Source organism: Salminus brasiliensis, chromosome 8 (assembly GCF_030463535.1).
Source record: "Salminus brasiliensis chromosome 8, fSalBra1.hap2, whole genome shotgun sequence".
Lineage (NCBI taxonomy): Eukaryota > Metazoa > Chordata > Actinopteri > Characiformes > Bryconidae > Salminus > Salminus brasiliensis.
The window spans coordinates 3,360,334-3,382,993 of NC_132885.1; the positions used below are offsets into that span (position 1 = coordinate 3,360,334).

The window sequence follows — 22,660 nt, forward strand, 5'->3', positions numbered from 1 at the left end:
TTAAAGGGTCAATATGCGAAATTACTGCCAAACTAAAGGAATTTTTTCCAACGCTAGGCTACCAAATGACTTGTAAATCTGGTTAAGGGCACGCTTTGAGACTATAGGTGTTCCCAAACTCTGGGCAGGCAGCGCACTCTGCTGCCCCTCATGGTGTGGAGCAGGTGGAGGAGCGTTTTTGAGAATTCTTGATGTGGTTGTAGGACCCGGCTGCAGTGGTGTGGGATCAGACAGTAGAGAGCAGACAGTGCGGGTAGATTTGAAGAGGAAGGGTGAGGGGTGGTTCTGCCTGCAGTAGTGTGTGATGGGCATAGGGGGCGATGTTGAGCTGATCTCAGTGCACGGCTTCATCAGTGTTCACTCTAGTGCTCACTTTCTCAGCACTCATCCTCCTCTTCCTCTTCCTCCTCCTTCTGCTCCTCTTCAGCTTCTGGACAGGGAAAGCAGTAACACACAGTCACACATAGAGCTGGTCTGGACTGAGGGTAGCTTCTCATAATGCAGCTCTAAGATTCAGTTGGATTCACAGTTGGAGACACTGAGTTCGACTGAAAGACAGAGCAAGTAAACCTGGATGAGCCAGTCTACTAACAGAGCCTGAACACAGTGGAAAACACTCCTAAGGCCGTTCCCTCGACTCTGTGCTCTCAGATATGAGCTAATCCAGTGTGATGTGAGCCTCAGTTCGCTGGAACACAGTCTTTTTATTATAATAATTAAATTCTTGATGCTTTACAGCTGCTATACAGAGTCACGCCCTGAGCCTATATAGGTCCTATTCATTATTTAGCTGCACTGTAACTGATATTAACATACTGGAAGATTTCTAGGCAGTTTTCTCGTTATTTTATATAGTTTTTACTTTAAAAAGTATATTTTAATTTTAATTTAATTCTGAAATTTCCCTCTTGGGATCAATTAAGTATTTCTGATTCTGAACATTATATATATTTAACACTGAGCTGTTTATATGGGGCACGATCAAGACAGGATTCAAGGAGACTTTATTGTCTTTTGCATTACATGTGCTACCTGGGGTGGAACGAAACTGAGATCTCAAGGTCCTAGTTGTACCCAAAGAGCAATTATGAATTATTATTAATAAATTCATATTATATATATATATATATATAAATAAATTAAACAATAATAATAATAATAATAATAATCTAGAATATAAGAAGGGTAGAAATAAAAAGGAATTAAAAAAATTAAGCCCTGATTTTATTTAAAAAATGTACTAAATCCATAGTTATAAATGTTTAAATGCAAATGTGAATACATCTATAGATAAACACTAATATATATGAATAATATAATCTATAAAACAGATGCATTTAAATTGAGATCTCATGGTCCTAGTTGCATCCAAAAAGCAATTATGAATTAATAAAATAATAATAAAACAAATCTAGAATATAAGAAGGGTAGACATAAATAGGAAATGTAAAAAATAAGCCCGGCTTTTATTAAAAAATGTGCTAAATCCATACTTAATAATGTAAATGTGGATACATCTATAGATAAACACTCTGAAAAATATCTAAATAAAATAATCTATAAAATACATACTCGTAGATCACTGAATCTATCTAATCCATAAAGCAGGATTTCCCACTTCGCCAACTGGAACCGTCTGTCCAATAGGAACTAGGAATAGGTCCCTCAGCTCTTCTCCTACTGGACAGTACTAATAGACTCAGGTCTTAAGTTATCAGGTGTAACACCGGCGTAAAACTCACCCTCTCCTCTCGACCACCACGGTCACGCTGGCGGCTCTCGCGCCGATATGGGAGATCGCCGTGGCGACACTGCGGCCAGAAGCTCATTGACGATCTCCTGTCTGATCTCCTCAGCGAGACTCTGCTTTATCTGCAAAGAGAGAACAAGTCAGCAATCAGCACAACAACCTCGGCATGCAACGGGTTTATGATGGAGAAAGGCATTAGGACTTCTGAGAAGGACAATATACTGCTTCAGCTGCAGGAACAGGAGATCCAGAGTATCTGTGAAAAACCCAGCCTATAAAACACACACAATAGCACAGTAACGCTCCCTTGGTGTGGCGCAGCGGATAACACCGCTACCTGCCCGTGAGCTACAACACAACTAGGAAGATTGGGGTTCGAGTCCCGGTCTGGGTGACTATGCTGCGCTACACCAATAAGAGTCCTTGGGCAAGACTCCTAACACTACACTGGCCCACCTCTGTAATACGAGTCACCTTGTAAGTCGCTCTGGATAAGAGCGTCAGCTAAATGCCGCAGACAGCAGTACAATACATCTATACTGTACAAACACTGTACACTGAAAACCCAAAGCGACGTCCAGACTCTTTACGGCCCAGTGTTGCCAGACTGGGCAGCAAACACAAGTCTTACTCTTGAAGCATCAAGACTTTGATGAGCCCGAAGGTTTCTGGGGAGATTCGGGTCCTGCATGTACTGGTTAACCTGTGTAGTCATACTGCTTTCACTGCTGCAGGTTTAATCTGTGTAGTGTATAGGCTCACATGTCCAGTCATTAAAAAAACAAACATCAAACACATACCTTAAAAATATTGCAAAATATAAATCTGTTAAAAACAATAGTCATACAAACATGAATAAACCTTTAAAATAAAATTATTGAAATGTCCTTAATTTATAATTGATCTGTACATTTTTAAGAAATCAGCAGTTTATCATCGGTTTACTGCTACTAAAAAAGCTGGACTTTGCATTTTGATGCACATTTGGCTGAAAACAAAAAAAACACTGTAGCTAGAGCTGGGCAATACAACGATATTCATTTTTATTGCTATCGAGATAATATTCAATATTCTTATATTCTAAGCATATCAAGTTATTGTAAGTGCCTAATAAACACTGATCAGCTGCAGGTTGCATTACTAACAGTGTAATTAGACTGAAGGGTTCATTAGATGAAGAGCAGCAGATGTGGAGTAGAAAATCAGTGTATTCAGTACAGGAGAGGATCTGAACAGTAGTCTTCAGTAGTATTTAGTCTGTGATCACACGTATCATGATAAATATCATGTATCGTGATACATGTCTTTAAATATCGTGATTTAGCGATAACTAGCCCTAACTGTAGCAATCTGGCAACCTTCAATGCAATGCACTCTGCTCACATAATGACGTGTCCGAAACTGTTCACTGCGTCGTGGTATTCTGTTCCCTATTACAGTGCTCTATATAGGGCAGGACAGGGCCGGGTGTCAGACACAGCTTGTGTGTGTGTGTGTGTGTATAGAGAGAGAGAGAGTGAAAGCTCAGTGTTTTGTCAGCTACAATTTACTGCAGGACTGTAGCTGACCTGTCTCACAGACTCTGCCTCTCCTCCTTAATCGGGAGTTCGCCAGCAGAAGTGAGGCCGCAGGTCCTTCAGGAGCGCCTGTGCTAGCCTGCAGTGCTAAATTTCACTCTGGGCAGTAGGACGTGGGGATTTTCAGTGGGATAGAGCAAGTATATATGCTATATATGCTAAGTATATATATATATATATATATATATATATACACACACACACACACACACATATATATATAAATATATGCAAGTGACGTCACAGGTGCCGGGAGTCACTGCAGCCACGCCCACTGGGTGGCAGCGTTCGTGTTCGGTGTGAATTCTGCTAAAATACAAAAATGGGAAAGAGCTGCTGTGCAATGAACAGATCCAGCAGGAGTCCAGAGCTCTCCTTCTACAGACTGCTAAAGAGTAGAGAAGCTAATGAACTGCTGCAGTTCACAGAAACCACTGATATCCAGCTACTGAAAGGTCTGGGAGCTCACTGAGTAGAGATAAAGCTCTGAAAACAGGTGGGAAAAAAACAAGCCCACTGTAGTTGTGAGTTTAGTGACATGCTGAGTTCAAGTAAGAGGGAAAGCAAGCAAACCTGGATGAGCCAGTCTACTGAATGAGGCTGAAAACACTACTAAGACCGTTCACTCGGCTCTGTGCTCTCAGATATGAGGCTTTATCCTCTAAACAGGTGTGATTTGAGCCTCAGTTAGCTGTTAGACCTTCCTGGCTACACATCGCTGTCCATGGACTGTTGGGTTTTTGGTCATGTGGATGGATCGCTGTCGAGTCCAGCTGCCTTTAACTCGAGCAGATAGTCACTTGTGTCAGGCCCGCTCAGTCCCAGTTTGGTCATTTTACTTGCGTCACTCAGTCCGACACAAGGGGGCGTGTTCCAGCGTGCAAACCCTAAATACCGAATAAACGGTCATATCGCCCAATGTCAACTTTTACGTTCTTTCGTAGGACGAAGGCGAAGCTTTACCCTTTTACTGTGTTTATTATAAGGATTATGCTACTGGTACAGGCCTGAACTGAACAGATGTAAAATATATAAACCTATTATTGATTTATAGACAAACACACACACACACACAGAATGAGGAATTTCACTCATGACGCACACACACACACACACATACTCTCTCTCACAGCCCTGCCAAACCATTACATTAAATGACCTCACAGGTTTCGACATCCGTCAGCTTTCATGGGCTAAAGAACTGCTCCGTTCCAGATCTGCTCTGACGCTGTTCTGAAACAGCAGCCAAGCTCCTAAACCAGCGATATTTCACAAGCTCATCAGTCAAGCGTTACCATGACACCTCGTCCGTCAGCAGAGAGCGAGGACCTTTCCAAGCTGGCGCCGAGAGCACAGTAAACCTCTGTTCAGAACAGTTAAACTGAGGCAGGGAAACACTGAGTACTGCTGTACAGGACATCATCATCATCGTCATCATCTCAAAGGACATGAAGAACACCGGTACCACCGTCTGGGAGAGCAGCATTCATTTATTCCAGACCCATCACTCAGCAAGCGGTACGCAGCCTGGGCTTCGGGGGGATTCGGGTTAATCCCGGAGGTGGTACTGTCGCAAGTAGGCTCACAGAACCATCGCAAAAGTCTTTGTTTTTTTGCAGACGTGTAGCACATTTATCAGGACTACTGTGAGGTTTATAGGCAGCCAGTAAAACTATCTGTCTATCTGTTGGGAAAAGTGTTCTGGAAATGCACCATATGGACAAAAGTATTGGGACACCTGCTCATTCACAGTTTCTTCTGAAATCAAGGCTATTAAAAAGAGCTGGTCCAGCTTTTGTTGGAGTCACTGTCTCTACTGTCCAGAGAAGAAGACTTTCTAGTAGATTTTGAAAATATTAGAGCATTGCTGTGCAGATTTGATGGCATTCAGAGACAAGAGCGTTAGTGAGGTCAGGACTGGATGATGATGACCACCACCCCACCACCCCATCATCTCCAACTCATCCTAAAAAGTACTGGATGGAGCACAATCATCCATCATTCCAGAGAACAAAGTTCTTCCACTGCTCCACAGCTCAATCCTGGGAGGCTTTATACCTCTCTACTAGCCCACGCCTGGCATTAGGCAGCATGGTGCCAAAAGGTGGCCAGACAAGCTGTGTTTGTGTGTGTGTGTGTGTGTGTGTGTGTGTGTGTGCACACATTTGCATATGCATCAGCAATGGGTGCAACTTAAAGTAGCTGAATGCATTAATTAGAAGGGGTGTCCACAAACCTGACCTCACTAATGCTCTTGTCGCTGAATGCAATCAATCAAATCCTCACAGCAATGCTCCTTCAAAATCTAGTGGAAAGCCTTCTTCCCTGGACAGTCGAGACAGTTAGCTCGTTTTAATAGCCTTGATTTTAACTATGAATGAGCAGGGTGTCCCAATACTTCTGTCCATACTTCTGGTGGTTTGTGTTCAGACTGTGTGTAAGACCTCACCTCCTGGATGAACTGCTGCAAGTGAGCGTTTCCTCCTCCTCCTCCTCCTCCTCCTCCTCTCTCCTCCAGACAATGAGCCTCTTCACTTGCTGTGCTTTCTTGCTCCTCTTCAGTGGAGGCACTAAAAGCCTCTCTTGGACTTCTGATCTCAGATGGATTAGGGGTCAGGTTAGAGGTCATGGTCGGCTTCTGGCTCTCTGCTGGTGTGGGCTGACTGAGCTCCACCCCAGGCCGTGGAGGGACAGTGGGGGTGATGCTGACGGTGGAGCGGTACAGACCTCCTCTCTGAGGGGATGGGCTGTAGTGGTCAGAGTTCCTGGTGGACCTGGATGGACTCTCCGCTCTGGACGAGCGGCCTGAGAGGGGGGTCCCAGCTGCACTCAGGGAGCCATCATAACCCAGCTCAGACTGCAGATACAACTGCTCCCGCAACAGATCTGTTACCTGTGAAGGCACACACACACACACACGCACGCACGCACACACACACACACACACACACACACACACTTCAGAGAACTGCATGGATTGCTAATAAGATTGTTTTTGTTCCCACCCATCTATCCATTAGTCCATCCCCACCCATTGCTGGCAAAGATGTACAAAGGCTTGCACACTGTATAAAGTACTGCCAATAGAATAGGACTCTCTGGAGCAGATAAGCATCATCAACCTATTGGCTCCATGCTGCCTAATGCCAGGCATGGGCTAGTAGAGGGGTATAAAGCCCCCCAGCACTGAGCTGTGGAGAGGGAACTGTGTTCTCTGGAATGATAGTGAAGCTCCATCCAATACTTTTGGAATGAGTGTTGGGGTTGATGAGGTGGGGTGGTGATCATCATCCAACGCCCTGACCTCACTAACGCTCTTGTCACTGAATGCAATCAAATCCTCACAGCAATGCTCCCCCAAAATCTAGAAGAAAGCCTTCTTCCCTGGACTTCTTTTGTTAGAGACAGTTATTCCAACAAAACCAGGATTAAGTTTTTAATACCCCTGATTTTAGAAGATCAATAAATGAGCAGGTGTCCCAATACTTTTGTCCATTTTTAGCAACCTTTAATTTTAACATAACATAAGGCTGCCCCAAGAGGTACAGGTGCTACCTGTGAGAGGGCAATATGGCAATGTCTGAGTGAGTGAGTGAGTGAGTGAGTGAGTGAGTGAGTGTGTGTGTGTGTGTGTGCTGACAACTCACTCACCGGCTCCATGGCCCTGAGGGCAGAAGAACTGGACAGACTGTCCATGCTGTGACCTCTCGACATGCCCTGCAGGACACACACACACACACACACATACACACACGTCTTATTCAGTGAAATGAAGACTAGAAAATGACCTTCAGTGCTTTGCCTTCATCACATGTCACATCCTCATCAGTTCAATAGTTTTTTCTGCTCTTGGGCTCCCCCTACAGTCGACAAGTGTAATTCACTTTTACTCCACTGCAGTAAATACAAATCATGCTTTGAGCGCCCCCTCAGAAGAAGAAGCTCCAGAAGCTTGATCTGAAGGTGGAGCAGCATGTGGGCTGTAGAGGTGGTAGAGTAACACTACAGGATTTTACACTAATATGACTCTATGGGTTCTGCAGAGTTACACAGCAGCAGTTCTGGAGAGAGGTTCTCCTCCTGCAGCTCCACCACCAAACCTCCATAGTGCAGTAACAGCAGCAGTGCTCCGGCCCGGAGTGGGAATGACTGAGATGTTGCCATTTCTAGTACTAACCAGCGGATGGCGGCAGATCCTGCTGTGCTGGGATGAGCGTAGCTGGTCATTGAGGGTCAGGAGTCGATCCTCCAGCTGAAGCTCCAGCTCCTGCAGCTCTTGCCTGACCGCAGCTCGCAGCCTCAGCAGCTGCTCCGCCTCCCTCCTGACCCACAAACAAACAAAAACAAGGCATAAACAAACACACATACAGATTGACAGGCGTGGCCGAGAGCCATGAAAATAGAAATCTCTCTCCAAACACACTCAAAAACACATATAATCAAACTGATCATTATTATTGATTATTTCTAGATTATTATGATTAACTATAGATTAATTATATTATGATTATGACCATGATGTAGCAACATAGAGTGTTATCCATTATGGATTATCTGTTTCAGGCTTTAATTGTATGTACTAAAATGTCCAAATATTTGTGGACACCCCTTCTAATGAATGCATTCAGCTACTTTAAGTTGCATCCATTGCTGGAAGCACACACACACACACACACACACACACACACACACACACACACACACACACACACACACAGCTTGTCTAGTCTCTTTAGAGAGGTACTACCAATAGAATAGGACTCACTGGAGACCTACACAGTGAAAAGAAAAGGAACAGAGCGCCCCCTACTGGTGTCTGTATTTGTATCTGTTCATAATGTGTTATCTGTTCAATCCCAAATCCCACACTATATGGGGTACAACACCCCCTCCCCCCAGCATTAAGCTGTGGAGCAGTGGAAGAGCTGCGTTCTCTGGAATGATGGATGGTTGAGCTCCATCCAGTACTTTTGGGATGAGTTGGGAGGAGATGACCTAACTAACGCTCTTTGCGCTGCATGCAATCAAATTCTCACAGCAGTGATCCTTCAAAATCGAGTAGAAAGCCTTCATTCCTGGACAGTAGAGCCAGTTAGTCCAACAAAGGCAGGATTAGCTTGATTCATACCCTTGATTTCAGAAGAAAAAAAAACAACAAGCAGCAGGTGTCCCAATACTTTTGTCCATATTGTGTATATCAATTTAATTACACAAGACAGGGCAGCCAGTTAGGCCCAGCCAGGGTTCGTTTTCATATATCAACCTTAAAAAGCACAGACCAGCCAAAGCTGAGAGCTAGGAAAAAGGCCATGAAAATAAAAAATGATGATTTATGGCTGTTTTGGGAACGTAAGTCCATAAAAGCCAAAAGTGGATCTCCCTTCTTTAAAACAGCTTTGAACAAAAAAACATTGCATGAACCAGTGATGGAGCCAAGACACTCCACTGCACTGTATCCAACACTGCAATGTTAAAAACATATCCTGTATTAAACACTGCAGCATGAACAGCTGGCATGAACAGCCGGCTCATTCCAGATTTTAGAATTTTACATTTTACAGACAGTCAACTCATACAATTTTATTAAAACCATGTTTACTAGTAGGAAAAGGTTAGTTTGCTAGATAAAGCAGCTTTGCTTCATGTGATCACAGTAGTGAGGTAGTGAAATGGCCAACAGGTGGAGCTCAGGGACCACATGGAGCTCACAGAGGTAGCTTAGTAGTTTGTCCATGGCCTCCCTCTAACATCAGAGCAGTGTTAGCCTGTAGCAGCTCTATTCTATTGTATAGGAGAGAATAGGCCTCAGTCTGGTCATCATGGCTGATACCTGCAAGCCAGTAGTGGTGAACTCATAATAACTGTAACTAGACTTGATTCCCTACGTCTGCCATTTATTATTATTATTATTATTATTATGTCATCATATTTAACCAGCATATCAAAATGACAATAGGAAGTCTAGACTTCAAAAGGTTTTCACAAGAACTGTTCAAAAGAGAGCCATAGAGCTTCTACCAACCGATTAAATCTGCTGATCTATTGGTTACTAAAGCGAATCGCTCAAATACCAGTGAACTCTTACGAAGCTATCAGCTTTTAAATTTAGCTTGAGGTTCAGTTATTTGCTATATAACAATGAAGACAAGAACTTCAAAAATAAAATACTGTTTTAATGAACTTTCCCGCTAAAATTAAAGATCAATACAATTTTAAATATAAAATTTAAAAAAAATCATTTTAAAAACCAAGGATGTGCAAAGTAGCGGTTCAGTAGCAGGATCAGTTTTCCCAAACTTAAAAAAATTTAAGCTAAAACTTAAATTTAAGGGGCTTCATCCTTAACCAGAAAGCTGATTGGCTCTTTTTGCGGAAGGGCGTGACTTCATCCATAACCAGCAAGCTGATTGGCTCTGAAGGGCATGGCTTTATCCGCAAGCAGCCTGACACTTTTTGCTGAAGGGCGGGGCTTCATCCTTAACCAGCAAGCTGATTGGCTTTGAAGGGCTAACTTTATCCATAACCAGCAAGCTGGTTGGCTCTTTTTGCTAAAGGGCGGGTCCAGAACCTCTCCTAGTTGGCGTGAAAACGCGTGATGGCGTCACCAACTAACAGACTATTCAACTATTGCCAACTAATCTAGTCGTCAAATATAGCCACCCAAGTCGTAGCACCCCTACTGCTGATTAAGATCCTGAACCTGCACCCTCTAACACTGACCCCAGGCCTGAGGGCTGTTCTCCTCACCTCTCATCAGAACTGAAGTGCTGGTAGACCATAGACTGCTGCCTCATCAGCGACAGCTCCAGGTCCATCATCTGAGTCCTGAACACATTCAGACTCCTGCGTCGCATTTGAAGCTCCTGCAGCAAGAGAGAGAGAGAGGATAAGCACAATGAGAGAGAGGGAGATACTTGTGAAAAGTGAGTTATGGGATATACCTGCTGGCCACTTTATTAGAAACCCCTCTCTTGTAGCCTCTGATTGTATTCAGTGACAAGAGCATTACTGAGGTCAGGATGTTAGATGATCATCATCCCACCTCATCCCAAACGTACTGAAATGGAGCACCACTACCACCACCATCATCATCATTCCAGAGAACACAGCTCTTTCACTGCCCCACAGCTCAATGCTGGGGGGCTTTATAACCCTCTACTAGCCCACGCCTGGCATTAATCCTATTCTATTGGCAGTACTTCCCCACAGGGACTGCACAAACTGTGTCAGCAATAGGTGCAACTTAAAGTAGGGGTGTCCACAAATATTTGGACATATAGTGTTGATGGAGTCCAGAAGTACACAAAAGTACATAACTGACAGAGCCTGAAAAAAAGGCCAGCCTGAAGTGGGAGGGAATGTAAAACTGGTTGCGTCAACCATTCTTTACCTCATATAGTGGTTGGATAGGTTGGTGTGGACTCGGTGTTCCCAAGGGTGTGCCGTCCCGCTGCACTGGAGGGCTCTGCCAACACAATCGCAAACAAGTGTATTTCAGTTAGCAGTCACACTCGAGCAGAACAAGTCTGAACTCTGCACAGAGATACGCTGAGTCAGCATGGCTATTTGCTTTTAGGGCGAGACGACCAGGAAACAAGGAACTTGGGCAGAAATAACAGCAGCGGTACAACAGCTATTATAGGTCATCAAAAGTGAAACCCTGCACAGAATGAATGAGAGGGTTCTGACACGTACTATATGCTAACAAATATGCCATAAGAAAGTGTCCAAAAGTGTCCAGACACCTCTTCTAATGAGTAAATCCAGCTGCTTCAAGGCCCAGACCTTTGCTCTACCATTGCAACACAGGTGTTGAGTTGTTGAGTTCCACAGTTTGTATAATGTTCATAGAAAAGCTTTGACCAATAGAATGAGACACTCTGGAGAAGCTGCATATGAGCCTGAGGTCATACTGCCCAATGCCAAGCATCAGTTATAGGGGTAAAAGGCCCCTAGCATTGGGCTGTTGAGCCGAGGACCTGCATCTCTGGCGAGATTGAGCTCCATCCAATACCTTTTTAGATGAAAGTAGTAGTACTTGACCTCACTGATGCTTTTATTAGGGTCGAATGCAATCAAATCCTCACAGCAATGTTTCAGTATCAAGTATAAAGCCTTCCCAGAAGAATAGAGGCGGTTACTGTACCACATTAAGACCCTAGATTTCAGAACAAACACTAGAGGAGCAGGTGTCCACAAACTTTTGGACCTATAGAAACAGGTCTGTGCAGCGTAAATGCAGCTCACCTGGCCGAGACTCTGTACGGTGCCTCTGATTTCGTGCAGAACTCTGCGCAGCTGCATTTCCGTGCTGCCCATCGCAGGAGGAGGGGTCGGGGCGTCGCAGGGGAAGTGGGCAGGTGGAGGAGTGAACGGGCTGTTATACTGGTAGGGCGTATGTGGGTGGTAAGGGGCGTCATTGTAGACCAGGCTGTGGGGGTCGCTATGTGAGTGAGAGAGAGGCCCGTAAGGGTGGTACGGACTCCCCTGCATGTTGAATGTGGAACCATAGGGGGCGCTCAGAGGAGGAGGGTGGTGGTGGTTGTAGGCGGAATGCATTGGCGCTGATGGACCATAGGGGGCGTTGTGTGCGTGGATGTAAGGCATATTAGGCTGGGGGAAAGGGGCACCATGTGGTGGTGTGTGTAGCGAGTGAGGGTACGATGGGTCTTGCAGATGGGTATATGGGGTGTATGGGTGAGTGTGTGGGCTGTTGACGGAGCTCCGTGCAGGACCGTGACTGGGGTAGTTTCCAGCTTTGTTGGGGGGGTATGGGGAGCTAGCGCCCCTTCCGTAATGGGGCAAGTGATGGTGGCTTTGTTGTGGAGACGGCATATGTGGCATTGCAGTGTGGGTCAGATCTGGGACACTGTTGGTGCTCCAAGTGGGGCCTTCCGCTAGACGTCGCAAAGGCCAGTCAGCGGGGGCGCTGTAGAGCGAGCTGGCTGACCGGGTCAGGTGCTGGGGCACGTTCAGCGGGTACGGGGGCGCTCCGGGAAGTCCGAACGATTCCCTATCGGTGGAGGTTTGCTTGATAAGCAGAGTGGACCTGCATCTTGACTGGGGTTCTTCCGGATACTCGTCTTCCTCTGCGATGGAATCCACCTCCTCCCTCTCCCGTTCCTCTTCATATTTGTAGCTGTAGGAGGGTGGGGTGCAATGTCGGACCGAACCTTGACCCAGTTGGATTCGTACTGAGGAAACGACCCGGGTCGGGCCAAGCAAGGAGTTTGGAAGGGAGCTTGACCTTCTGAGTGGGTTCCTAGTCCAGTCGTCTGGATCCCTGAGCAGGTCCTTTTTCCGGATCCCAGCCCGGCTTACTCCATCATCACACAGCGAAGATGACCTCTGCTGAGCCCGAAGCAGGGCATTCCGAACCTTTTCCGAGCTGCTCAGGTTCTGATCTCTGCCCCTTCTGGACTCAGGACCTTGTTTTTGTGAGGAGTCCACTACTGGCTCGACGGTCGGCGGTAATGAAGCACTCTTGGTGGTAGAATCAAATGCACCTTCTGGAGAGGTCTCTACACTGGATTCTAGATCTTCTGAGTCTACTGTCACAGTGGATCCAGACTCGGCGCTGGAGCCCGTCTCCACTACAGAACTTTCAAGTATATCGGATGGGTTCAGAAGGTCAGACTCGGCAGCGCTGCTGTCAGTCTCCTGCATGACCTGACGTTTCAGGACTTGATGGGCCACGTATTTAGGAGCGTCCTCTGCCACTCCAGGCAAGCCAACCCGCCCTCTCCTGGACTGCGCCGGCAGGTCCTCCTCACCCTGAAGCTTCTCAAAAGCGGGGTGGTCCAAAGCCACAGGTGTGCTGACTCCTCCTGCATGAGAGGTCACTGTAGTCTCGCTGTCGCAGCTGTCCGAGCTCTCCTGGACCTGACACAGGAATGAGAGAGTCGCAATCACAAGAATAACCAACAAGGGCTCACTCGTCACTTACCGACACAAGCAGAGATATTCAACTGAACTGAACTGTTTATTTAGTTCATTATAATCAAATACTATTAGAACATTATGTTTATTGTAATATTGGCTTTTCTCTTAGCAAACATCTATATTAATATCCGAGTATTTTCTTTGCTTTACTTTAATTATAATTTACTCTAAAGAAATAATAATAAATAAAAATGATTAAGAAATAACAATAATGATAACCATTATAACTAACAACAATAATAATATTAATCAGCATCACCATTAACAATAATAATTATGATGATAATGAGGTGATCATCATAATAATCATTATTAAAACTAAAATAATAATACAATATAATCGTCATTATTAGCAATCATCATCATCATTATTATTATTAATAAATACAATAACAATATAACCATCATCATTATTATTAATAACTACTATAACAATATAATCATAATTATTATTAAAAACAGCAAGAATAATATACTCATCATTATTAGCAATCATCATCATTATTATTAACTACAACAATATAATCATTATTATTATTATAATTATTATTAACTATAATAACAATATCATCATCACCATTATTATTATTAATACCTACAATAACCATATAATCATAATTATTATTATTAATAACTATAATAACAATATAACCATTATTATTATTAATAATACCTACAATAACAATACAATCATCATTGTTATTATTAATAACTATAATAACAATATAACCATTATTATTATTATTATTATTATTATTATTATTATTATTATTAATACCTACAATAACAATATAATCATCATTATTATTATTAATAACTATAATAACAATATAACCATTGTTATTATTAATAATACCTACAATAACAATATAATCACAATTATTATTATTAATAACTATAATAACAATATAATCATTATTACTATTATTATTATTATTATTATTATTAATACCTACAATAACAATATCATCATTGTTATTAATAACTATAATAACAATATAATCATTATTACTATTACTATTATTATTATTAATACCTACAATAACAATATACTCATCATTACTATTATTAATAACTACAATAATAATATAATCATCATTATTAGCAATCATCATCATCTTCATCATCATTGATAACATTTTTCTGAAGGAAACACAGAATGGCCTGCTAGGCTGCTGCTAGCTAGTTTTTATGATATCCCATGTGGTTACTATGGTGCTGCTAGGTGGTTCTTATGGTATCCCTTATAGTTTATACAATGTTGCTTGCTAGGTGAGTTCTTCACTGTTACACAGTGACTGCAAAGACATTTTAGGCAGCTGCTACAGTATTCCACGAGGTTGGTTGGGTGTACTAGTGCATTTCTATCACTGTGACATAAAAAAGGTGGCAAAACACCCAGTACCGTCCTCCCAGAGACACCTACCTTCAGGTAATTAGCTGAACCGTCTGTCGAGGGGTCTTCTGCGAAGCCGCTGCTGTCGGACTGCTGACTAGCCGTTCTTAAGAAGTTCTCTGGAAGTAAAGAGAAACCCTGTTATGTTGAAATCCACAGAAACAGGACATGCCCGCATGACGTCATTTGCATATTGTTTATTGGGGACACTTTTATTCATTATTTCGCATCAAAACCCTTCAGCCCTTAGACCCATCTGCAGTGAGCTGCATGGAATTCACCACTAGAGGGCAGCAACTATCCACAGCTGAAGCACATTCAGCCCTCATGAAGCTCTTCCTTAGGTGGTAATGAAGTACAAATACTTCCTTATCTTCCTACAGTAGAAATGCTGGTTCTCTAAACTTTACTGGAGTAATTATTTATTTATTACTTCTCACATTTTCCCCCAATTATCTGAACTTTCTCCTCCTTACATTTTAAAAACAGCCTCGTTTCTCCTATTTCATTTCCCTTTGTTTTCATTCCGGCTCGTCATCAATAAAAACCCTCCAGATAAATCTCTCCATCCAGAAAGTGAGAGTCTGATCCTGGTTGGATGAGAAGTATAAACAGACTCCATTCTGACTCCCTATTGGTTTATAAGAGATCATCACACCTGCACACGTCCCGTCCCTCTCCAGCGAGCTCACAGCAGACGTCTGTAGTCTAGTATGAAGACTGTGTCCGTGGCAGAGACTCAAGAGAGCTGCAGTGAAACGTCCCGACTGAGCCCCACATTTACATTCCAATAAAGCTTATTGATCACACGCCTCTGAAGTCTGACTTTCTGCAGCTTTACAGAACTTCTAGACAACGACTCCTCATATTTTCCTCCATGAAGCTCATGTTGATGCTTAGTAGAGCACAGAGACGCTCCTTTAATAGAGCTGATATTACTGAAATGCTTCATTTTCAATGGGCAGATCTGCAGCTGAAACAGGAGCCTAGTGCAGCCCAACATTTTTAACATCAACATTTTAATAGATCATTCTCCTCATTATGGCTTTTAGAGAAATGGGGTTTTGGGGAGGGGGGGGGTAGTGCACTATAGACCCCTGTGGCGCGGCCTAAGCTTTCGGTCTTTGTTTTCCTTCCATTAATTTTACTTTTCTACTTGAAGTCATTCTGAAACCAGTACTTTTACACTTTTACTGGAGTAAAAAGCTTCAGTTGATACTTCTGCTTCTATAGAAGTCTGTTAAACCCTCGTATCTCCACTCGCTTCTACCTGAGGAATGAGGGTGAAGACTTTTGGTCGTGGAGAGAGTAACTCATGTAACTCTTTCTGGTCAGTTTTGGGACGAGTCACTCTGATCTGATTAGGAGGTCGCTTCATTTTTAGCAGCAGATGTTCTTCAAAACATCAGATCAGATTAATCCAATCACCATCGTCAACGGAGTCGGCTAATGTGAAGCTTGTGCTTCAGTTGTTTTTGGAAAAGACCATTTTAAACTATTAGAAGAGGGAAAACATTGTGTAACGTTTGCTCTCTGGAGGTTCACTCATGGGCCACAGAACCTCTGGAGATCTTGTGAGAAGTTCTTGCAGATGGGAAAATGGGGTGTACGGGTGGGCGATTAGGCTGACGACCCCCGCAAATAAATAAATGCTAGCAATTCAAATAAGGAACCTGTGATAAACAGCTCAAAGCAATTTTCCTGTTGACAAAAGTATTGGGACACCTGCTTTATTCACTGTCTCTTCCTAAATCAAGGGTATTGACAAGAGTGTGTCCTGCTCTTGTTGGAGTACGGTCTCTCCTGTCCAGGAAATTTGGGATTTGGGAATTTGACAGAATTTAGCAACAAGTGTTAGTGAGGTCAGGATATTGGATGGAGCACCACCATCATTCCAGAGAACACAGCTCCACTGGGCTTTATACCCCTCTGTTGTTGACACAGCTGTGCAAATGCATGTGCACACACACTCACAGCTTGTCTAGTCCCTGTAGAGAAGTACTGCCAATAGAATAGGACCCTCTGCAGCACATAAACATCATCAACCTACTGGCACCATGCTGCCTAATGCCAGGCGTGGGCTAGAAGAGGGGTATAAAGCCCAGTGAAGCTGCGTTCTCTGGAATGATAGTGGTGCTCCATCCAATATCCTGACCTCACTAACACTTGTTGCTAAATTCTGTCAAATTCCCAAATCCCATTTTTTTTTAAATATATATATATATGTAAATATATGTAAATAAAAATATGTATATATTTTTTTATCCTGCATTGGTCGGGCGCTGTTGGATTTGGCACTGTATTTTCATGTTCATGCTTCCCTCAGGGAATGCTGGCAGCTTTAAGAGAGCGTCTCTAAAACAGAGGCATGTTCAGAATGAACGAGTGACGACTTGCAGGCCTGTCCTGAACCCCTACACGGCCTGATGTATCTTAAAGCTACGGTTTCTGTTAAAACCTCAGCTTATGTAATGTAATAACTCATAACTCATGATTTGAATACGTTTCGCAACCCGTATATCTGGAACTCAATCACGTAAACAGTCTGGCTGGTTGGCCTTCAGCTCATTTGCATGGTAATCCTCATGGAGCGAGAGTTAGCGGGCCCGGCAGAGGCACAGGCAGGGTGTGGTCAGGGGTTCGAGCCGTTATTAATGTCGATATTGTCGTCTGTACTGTTTGTGTTCTGTATAAAACCGAGGTTGTTCTACAGGGTCTGGACAGATTGGCTGTATCTGGGGTCAGTGGTCAATCAGGGTTATTTGATTTCTGGTTGATTGCAGTCGTGCTGTGGGACCTGTGGGACACACCTGATGATGCAGTTCTGCATTTATAATTATAACATTTATGTCATTTCTTTACACTCAATATAGGTCAATATAGAATGTGAACTGAATGGATACATCATGTAAAGTATTTACTGACTGAGTTTAAACTAATTATATAATGAATCAAGTAATTATGTAATAACTAGTTATAAAAATGTTGTATGAACTGAATGTACATGTACAAAGTGACCATAATAATAATAATAATATTAATAATTTGCAGTAAAATAAAGTGGAACGCATATGTAATAAAAGCAACATGTAACAGCAATAAAGTCCTAATCCTGACGTCAGCAGCTTCTGAGCTGCAGGGTGTGAACAGTCCCTGTACAGAACCACCAAAACAACAAGCCGAGGTAAACGCTAAAAGAGCAGCTCGGGCTTATTGCGTGATTAGGAGCAGGGGAAATCTCTATAACTGAATTTCCTGGCTGTAAAGGTTAGGCAGAGAGCTCCCTGTGGACCTGAATGGAGCTCTGTACACTAACAGGCGCTGACGGAGTTCGGCTCCTGCAGAAACACTCACCACTGCCAGCTCTGGAGATACAGCGAGTCCCGGAAACGGCCTCCCCATCATTACTCTGCAACTGAAGCAGAAGACTTCATTACTTTCACATAGTGACACACACACGCACACACGCACACACGCACGCACACAATAATAATAATGATAATATTCAATCAAAAGTCAGTATTATAATAATAATACAATTTAGTATAATTATAAAAGTAATATTTTGAACAGTAATAAAATATTATTATTATTATTATTATTATTATTAACATTATAAAAATAAAATAATAATACTATACTACTAATAATTTTATACACACAGGCAATCATAAGTAATCAATAATAATAATAATAATAATAATAATAACAATAACAACAACAACAACAATAATAACCATCATACTAATAAGCATAATAATAAAACAATAATAATAATAAAAATAATAATACATTTGTAGTATAATCATAAGTAAAAAAAAAATCAAGTAAAAATTATAACACTAATAAAAACATCATCATTATTATTAGTATTATTATTAACATTAAATAATAATAATAATAATAATAATAATAATAAAAGCAGTAGTATAATACTTCTACTAATAATAATAATCATTACAATTATTATTTTTATTATTAATATGATCAATTATTATTAATAATAATGTACTACTACTACAAGTACTAATCATTTCATACACCTAGGCAATTATAAGTAATCACATAATAATAACAACAACACAGACACACACACACACACAGACACACACACAGACACACACACAGACACACACACAGACACACACACAGACACACACAGACACACAGACACACAGACACACAGACACACAGACACACAGACACACAGACACACACACACACACACAGACAGACTAAACAGTAAAACTATAAATAACTGGTTTAAAAAATAAACTGTTAAATATCTCATGTATTATTGTCATACAGGAGCCCCACTAAACATCCACACTCATTAAGAAAATGAAGTTATGAATATTCATAAATATGCAAATTGGAAACATAGCCATGGCCTAATGATTACCAACTCACCCCTTCCCCCCCCTCCCGCTTCCTTGTGACCACATCATATTCCTCTCATTACCACACATTCACCTACACACAAACCGCATCACTCCATCAGTAAACTGCGCCCGGCTTATCTGTGCTACTTAAACCTGAGCTGATCTGCAGCGCTCCTGGTATTTCAGTATGGAAGGGTTCGAGGACGGCTGTGCTTGAAATGGAAAGATAATAAGGGCAATAAGGGAAATGTGCAGCGTGGTAAAACTACAGACAGAGGCTAGGACACGGCCTAATGCTAAAGCTGGGCAGCACTGGTCCAAACACAGAAGTCACGGATTAATTATTAACTGACTAGTTATTCACTAATAATATTATTATTATAAATATTCTTTTAATAAATTAATAATTTTATATTAGTATTAGTACAATTCTAAGTGATTAACTTAACCATTTAGTATCACTTAAGATTATTGTAATACTGTTATGATATTAATGTTACTTAATGTAACCTTTACTGGTTACTTAATGTTATTAATTTTTAATTATTATAAAAATAAATGAAGACTGTGCCAAATTATTTAATAATAATAATCTATATAAGAAATAGTTAATTATTAATTATAATACCCTAATAATCTGTTATATTATCTGTAATATTACTAACAATGTACTAAATATTACATTACAATAAGAGCACCTTCATTATTAGCACTTACGGCAGAAATAATTACTCAATGTATGTAGGTACAAATTAATATTACCATTACTAATAATCTTATTAAGTAATTAATGTTAATTAAATGCTAATATGACTCTATGGGTTCTGCAGCGTTACACAGCAGCAGTTCTGGAGAGAGGTTCTCCTCCTGCACCTCCACCACCAAACCTCCATAGTGCAGTAGCAGCAGCAGCAGCGCTCCGGCCCGGAGTGGGAATGACGGAGACGCCGTTCTCTCCCTGTTCCAGTCAGTGGAGCATCGGCATGATCCTGAAGCTGCTGTTTAAGGTGGAACTGGTTGATGATGTATTTCTGTTTATATTTTAACAGGGCTCTAAACTTTTGATAGCCAGTTTAGATGTGCAACACACACACACACACACACACACACACACACACACACACACACACACACACACACTCAGTAATTATGTTAAATCCTACTGATTGTTAAATGTCACTGACCAAATCCAATATATTTAGAGAGGTGTATTAGAGGACAAAGCCACCCCCCCTCTGTTGCCTCCCTCAGGGCAGAGCAGTTCCTGTGTGTTGCTTATTTTTAGCCTTAAAAGGGTCATGACCTCCAGCAAAAAATTAAACCCTACCACAGCAAAAGTCTCTCTGTCAGAACTGTGAGAGACTCATCAATGAGAGAGGGGCAGTGGTGGCTCAGTGGTTAGAGCTCCAGGCTATTAATGACAGGGTTGTGGGTTCGATACCCAGGCTCGGTAAGCTCCCACTGTTTCTGGGCCCTTGAGCAAGGCCCTTCACCTTGTCTGCTCCCCGGGCGTTGACTGTGTGTATGCTCAGTGCCCCTAGTTCACTAGTGTGTGTGCGTGGACAGTACCTCCTCCATCTCGAAGGAGTCTCTGGGCTGGCTGAGGAGGTGGGCCATGTGCGGGTTGGGCAGGAGGGAGCAGACGTCTTTGTCCGGCGTGGACGAGGACACGGTCTTCTGCTGCTCTTGGACGTCGCTGAGATCCGTCTCGGCGGCCCGATCGCCATCGCCATGCTCTGAAACTTCGATGACGCTGACAACGACTGGAGCGTCTGGGACGTCTCGAGCCTCAGGAGCCTCTCCGTTAATCAGTGCAGGTTCCTCCTCAACACCATTCACACCAGTCTGAGGTGAGGGCTGAGAGGGAATGGAAAGGATATATATATAAAAAAATGGAAGCAATATTCTATTACACAATATTGACAAAAGTATTGGGACACCTACACATTCCACCTACAGGAGCTTTCTTTAATGACCTCCCGTTCTAAACCCATAGGCATTATTAATATGGAGGTCTGGAGCTGCAGTTACTGAGTCAGTTGGAGGCTTTTCTGCACTCTGCTCTGAGCTCAGCACTCGGCCCTGACCCCGCTCTGTAACTTTACGTGGTCTGACAGACACTCGGTGGACACTGAGCTGCTCTCTATGAGCTGTTCCTCTTAAACTCTTCCACTGTTCAATAATAACACCACTCACAGCTGATGGAGGAAGATCTAGGAGGGAAGGTCTAAATTTCACCAGCTGACTTGTTGTTGTTGGTGCAGCGGTGTCTCCTATTACATACAGAACCACGCTGGAGTTCAGTGAGCTCTTAAGGATCCCTCATGTCCCAATACTTTTGTCAAAATAGCGTATCTAATGTAAAGTCTTCACAGAACAGTAGTAAAGAGTGCTGAAACACTGGAGGAGCAGGTGTCCACATATGTTTGGACCAAAGAAGACTAAATCATATTAAAAATATTTGTATAATTTTATAATTGTGACGTTATTAATGACCGGAACTGCGGTGTCTCTCAGACCTACCTGAACAGATTCCTCCGTCACCGTTGCCAGAGGAGAAGAGGAGTCTTTCTTCCGGAACACTTTCTGAGGTTTGGGCTCCGAGTCGGAATGCTGGTCATGAGGATGCCCTTTCTCCGCTCCATCAGTGCTCGAGGTCCCACTGGGCTGGCCGGACGTTCCCTCCATGGAGTTAAGAAGGTTCGGACGAGTGAGGCTCTTCTTCAGGATCTTCGCTGCATTGAGGGCAGAGTTGTTGCTCCTCAGTGGGAGGGGCTCTTTAGGCTCCGCGTCCTTGGTGCCTATCCTCTGGAGCGGTCGGCCGGACACCTGAGAGTAGATCTCGGAGAAGACGTTGGCCACCGTGGCCAGGACCTCTGTCTGACGGAAGCGACCTATGAGGAGAAGAAGCAAGCCAAAGAAAAGCTAAAACAATGAGCTCCATTCAGCCACAGCGAGCGAACGATCAGTGGAATGGACAATGAGTAGTTTCCAGCAGATATTACCCTCACACACACACACACACACACACACACACACACACACACACACACACACACACACACACACACACACACACACACACACACACACATCAGCTAAAGTTAGCAAACAAGTGTAAAGTTATGGCACTTTTAATTTGACAACTTCTCCACGCATGCATTAGCGCGATACTGAAGTAAGTGACGCGAGCTGTCAGTGAAAGAACGAGACAGCAGCTATCGCGGCCTGCGCAGCCTTTTCCTGAGCAAAAACACGGTGACTAAGCGTTCAGGCATGGCCCACAGGAAAACTAGCCAAGAGCAAAAAACCTACACTGAACACTCCACAAGATTCCTGATCAGAGAGAGAGAGAGAGACGTACACACACACACACACACACACACACACTCGCGTCCCCTCTGTCCCACACTGCATTCTGGGAGACAGAAACAGATGTTATGTAAGAAAAGTCAACAACGCAGTGTGGGAGAAGTGGGAAACGTCCACAGCAGCAGAACTTCCCAGAAGTCTTTCTAACCATGTTTTCTAACTTCAGCTGAAACACACTGCAGCCTTAGTGTTCAGTGTCTACTACTACTTACCCAGACACCACCATGAATTATCCGGCATC

The 22,660-nt window shown here is 42.8% G+C and overlaps 1 protein-coding gene across 5 annotated transcripts in view; it reads right to left on the minus strand.

Annotated features, from left to right (window-relative positions):
• itprid2 (ITPR interacting domain containing 2) overlaps positions 1-22,660 on the minus strand; it is an 83,331-nt gene that overhangs the window by 3,217 nt on the left and 57,454 nt on the right. For all 5 annotated transcript variants that reach the window (XM_072685400.1, XM_072685402.1, XM_072685403.1 and 2 more), the window contains 12 exons: positions 21,571-21,941; positions 20,617-20,904; positions 18,020-18,080; positions 14,696-14,784; positions 11,575-13,209; positions 10,718-10,792; positions 10,075-10,190; positions 7,505-7,649; positions 6,979-7,044; positions 5,777-6,220; positions 1,743-1,872; positions 1-430 (listed from right to left, as the gene is read on the minus strand). The exon at positions 1-430 is cut by the window's left edge and continues 3,217 nt beyond it. In XM_072685400.1, the coding sequence (XP_072541501.1) occupies positions 1,765-1,872; positions 5,777-6,220; positions 6,979-7,044; positions 7,505-7,649; positions 10,075-10,190; positions 10,718-10,792; positions 11,575-13,209; positions 14,696-14,784; positions 18,020-18,080; positions 20,617-20,904; positions 21,571-21,941 (3,398 nt within the window). In that variant the 3' untranslated portion in view covers positions 1-430; positions 1,743-1,764. The remainder of the gene's footprint in view (positions 431-1,742; positions 1,873-5,776; positions 6,221-6,978; positions 7,045-7,504; positions 7,650-10,074; positions 10,191-10,717; positions 10,793-11,574; positions 13,210-14,695; positions 14,785-18,019; positions 18,081-20,616; positions 20,905-21,570; positions 21,942-22,660) is intronic.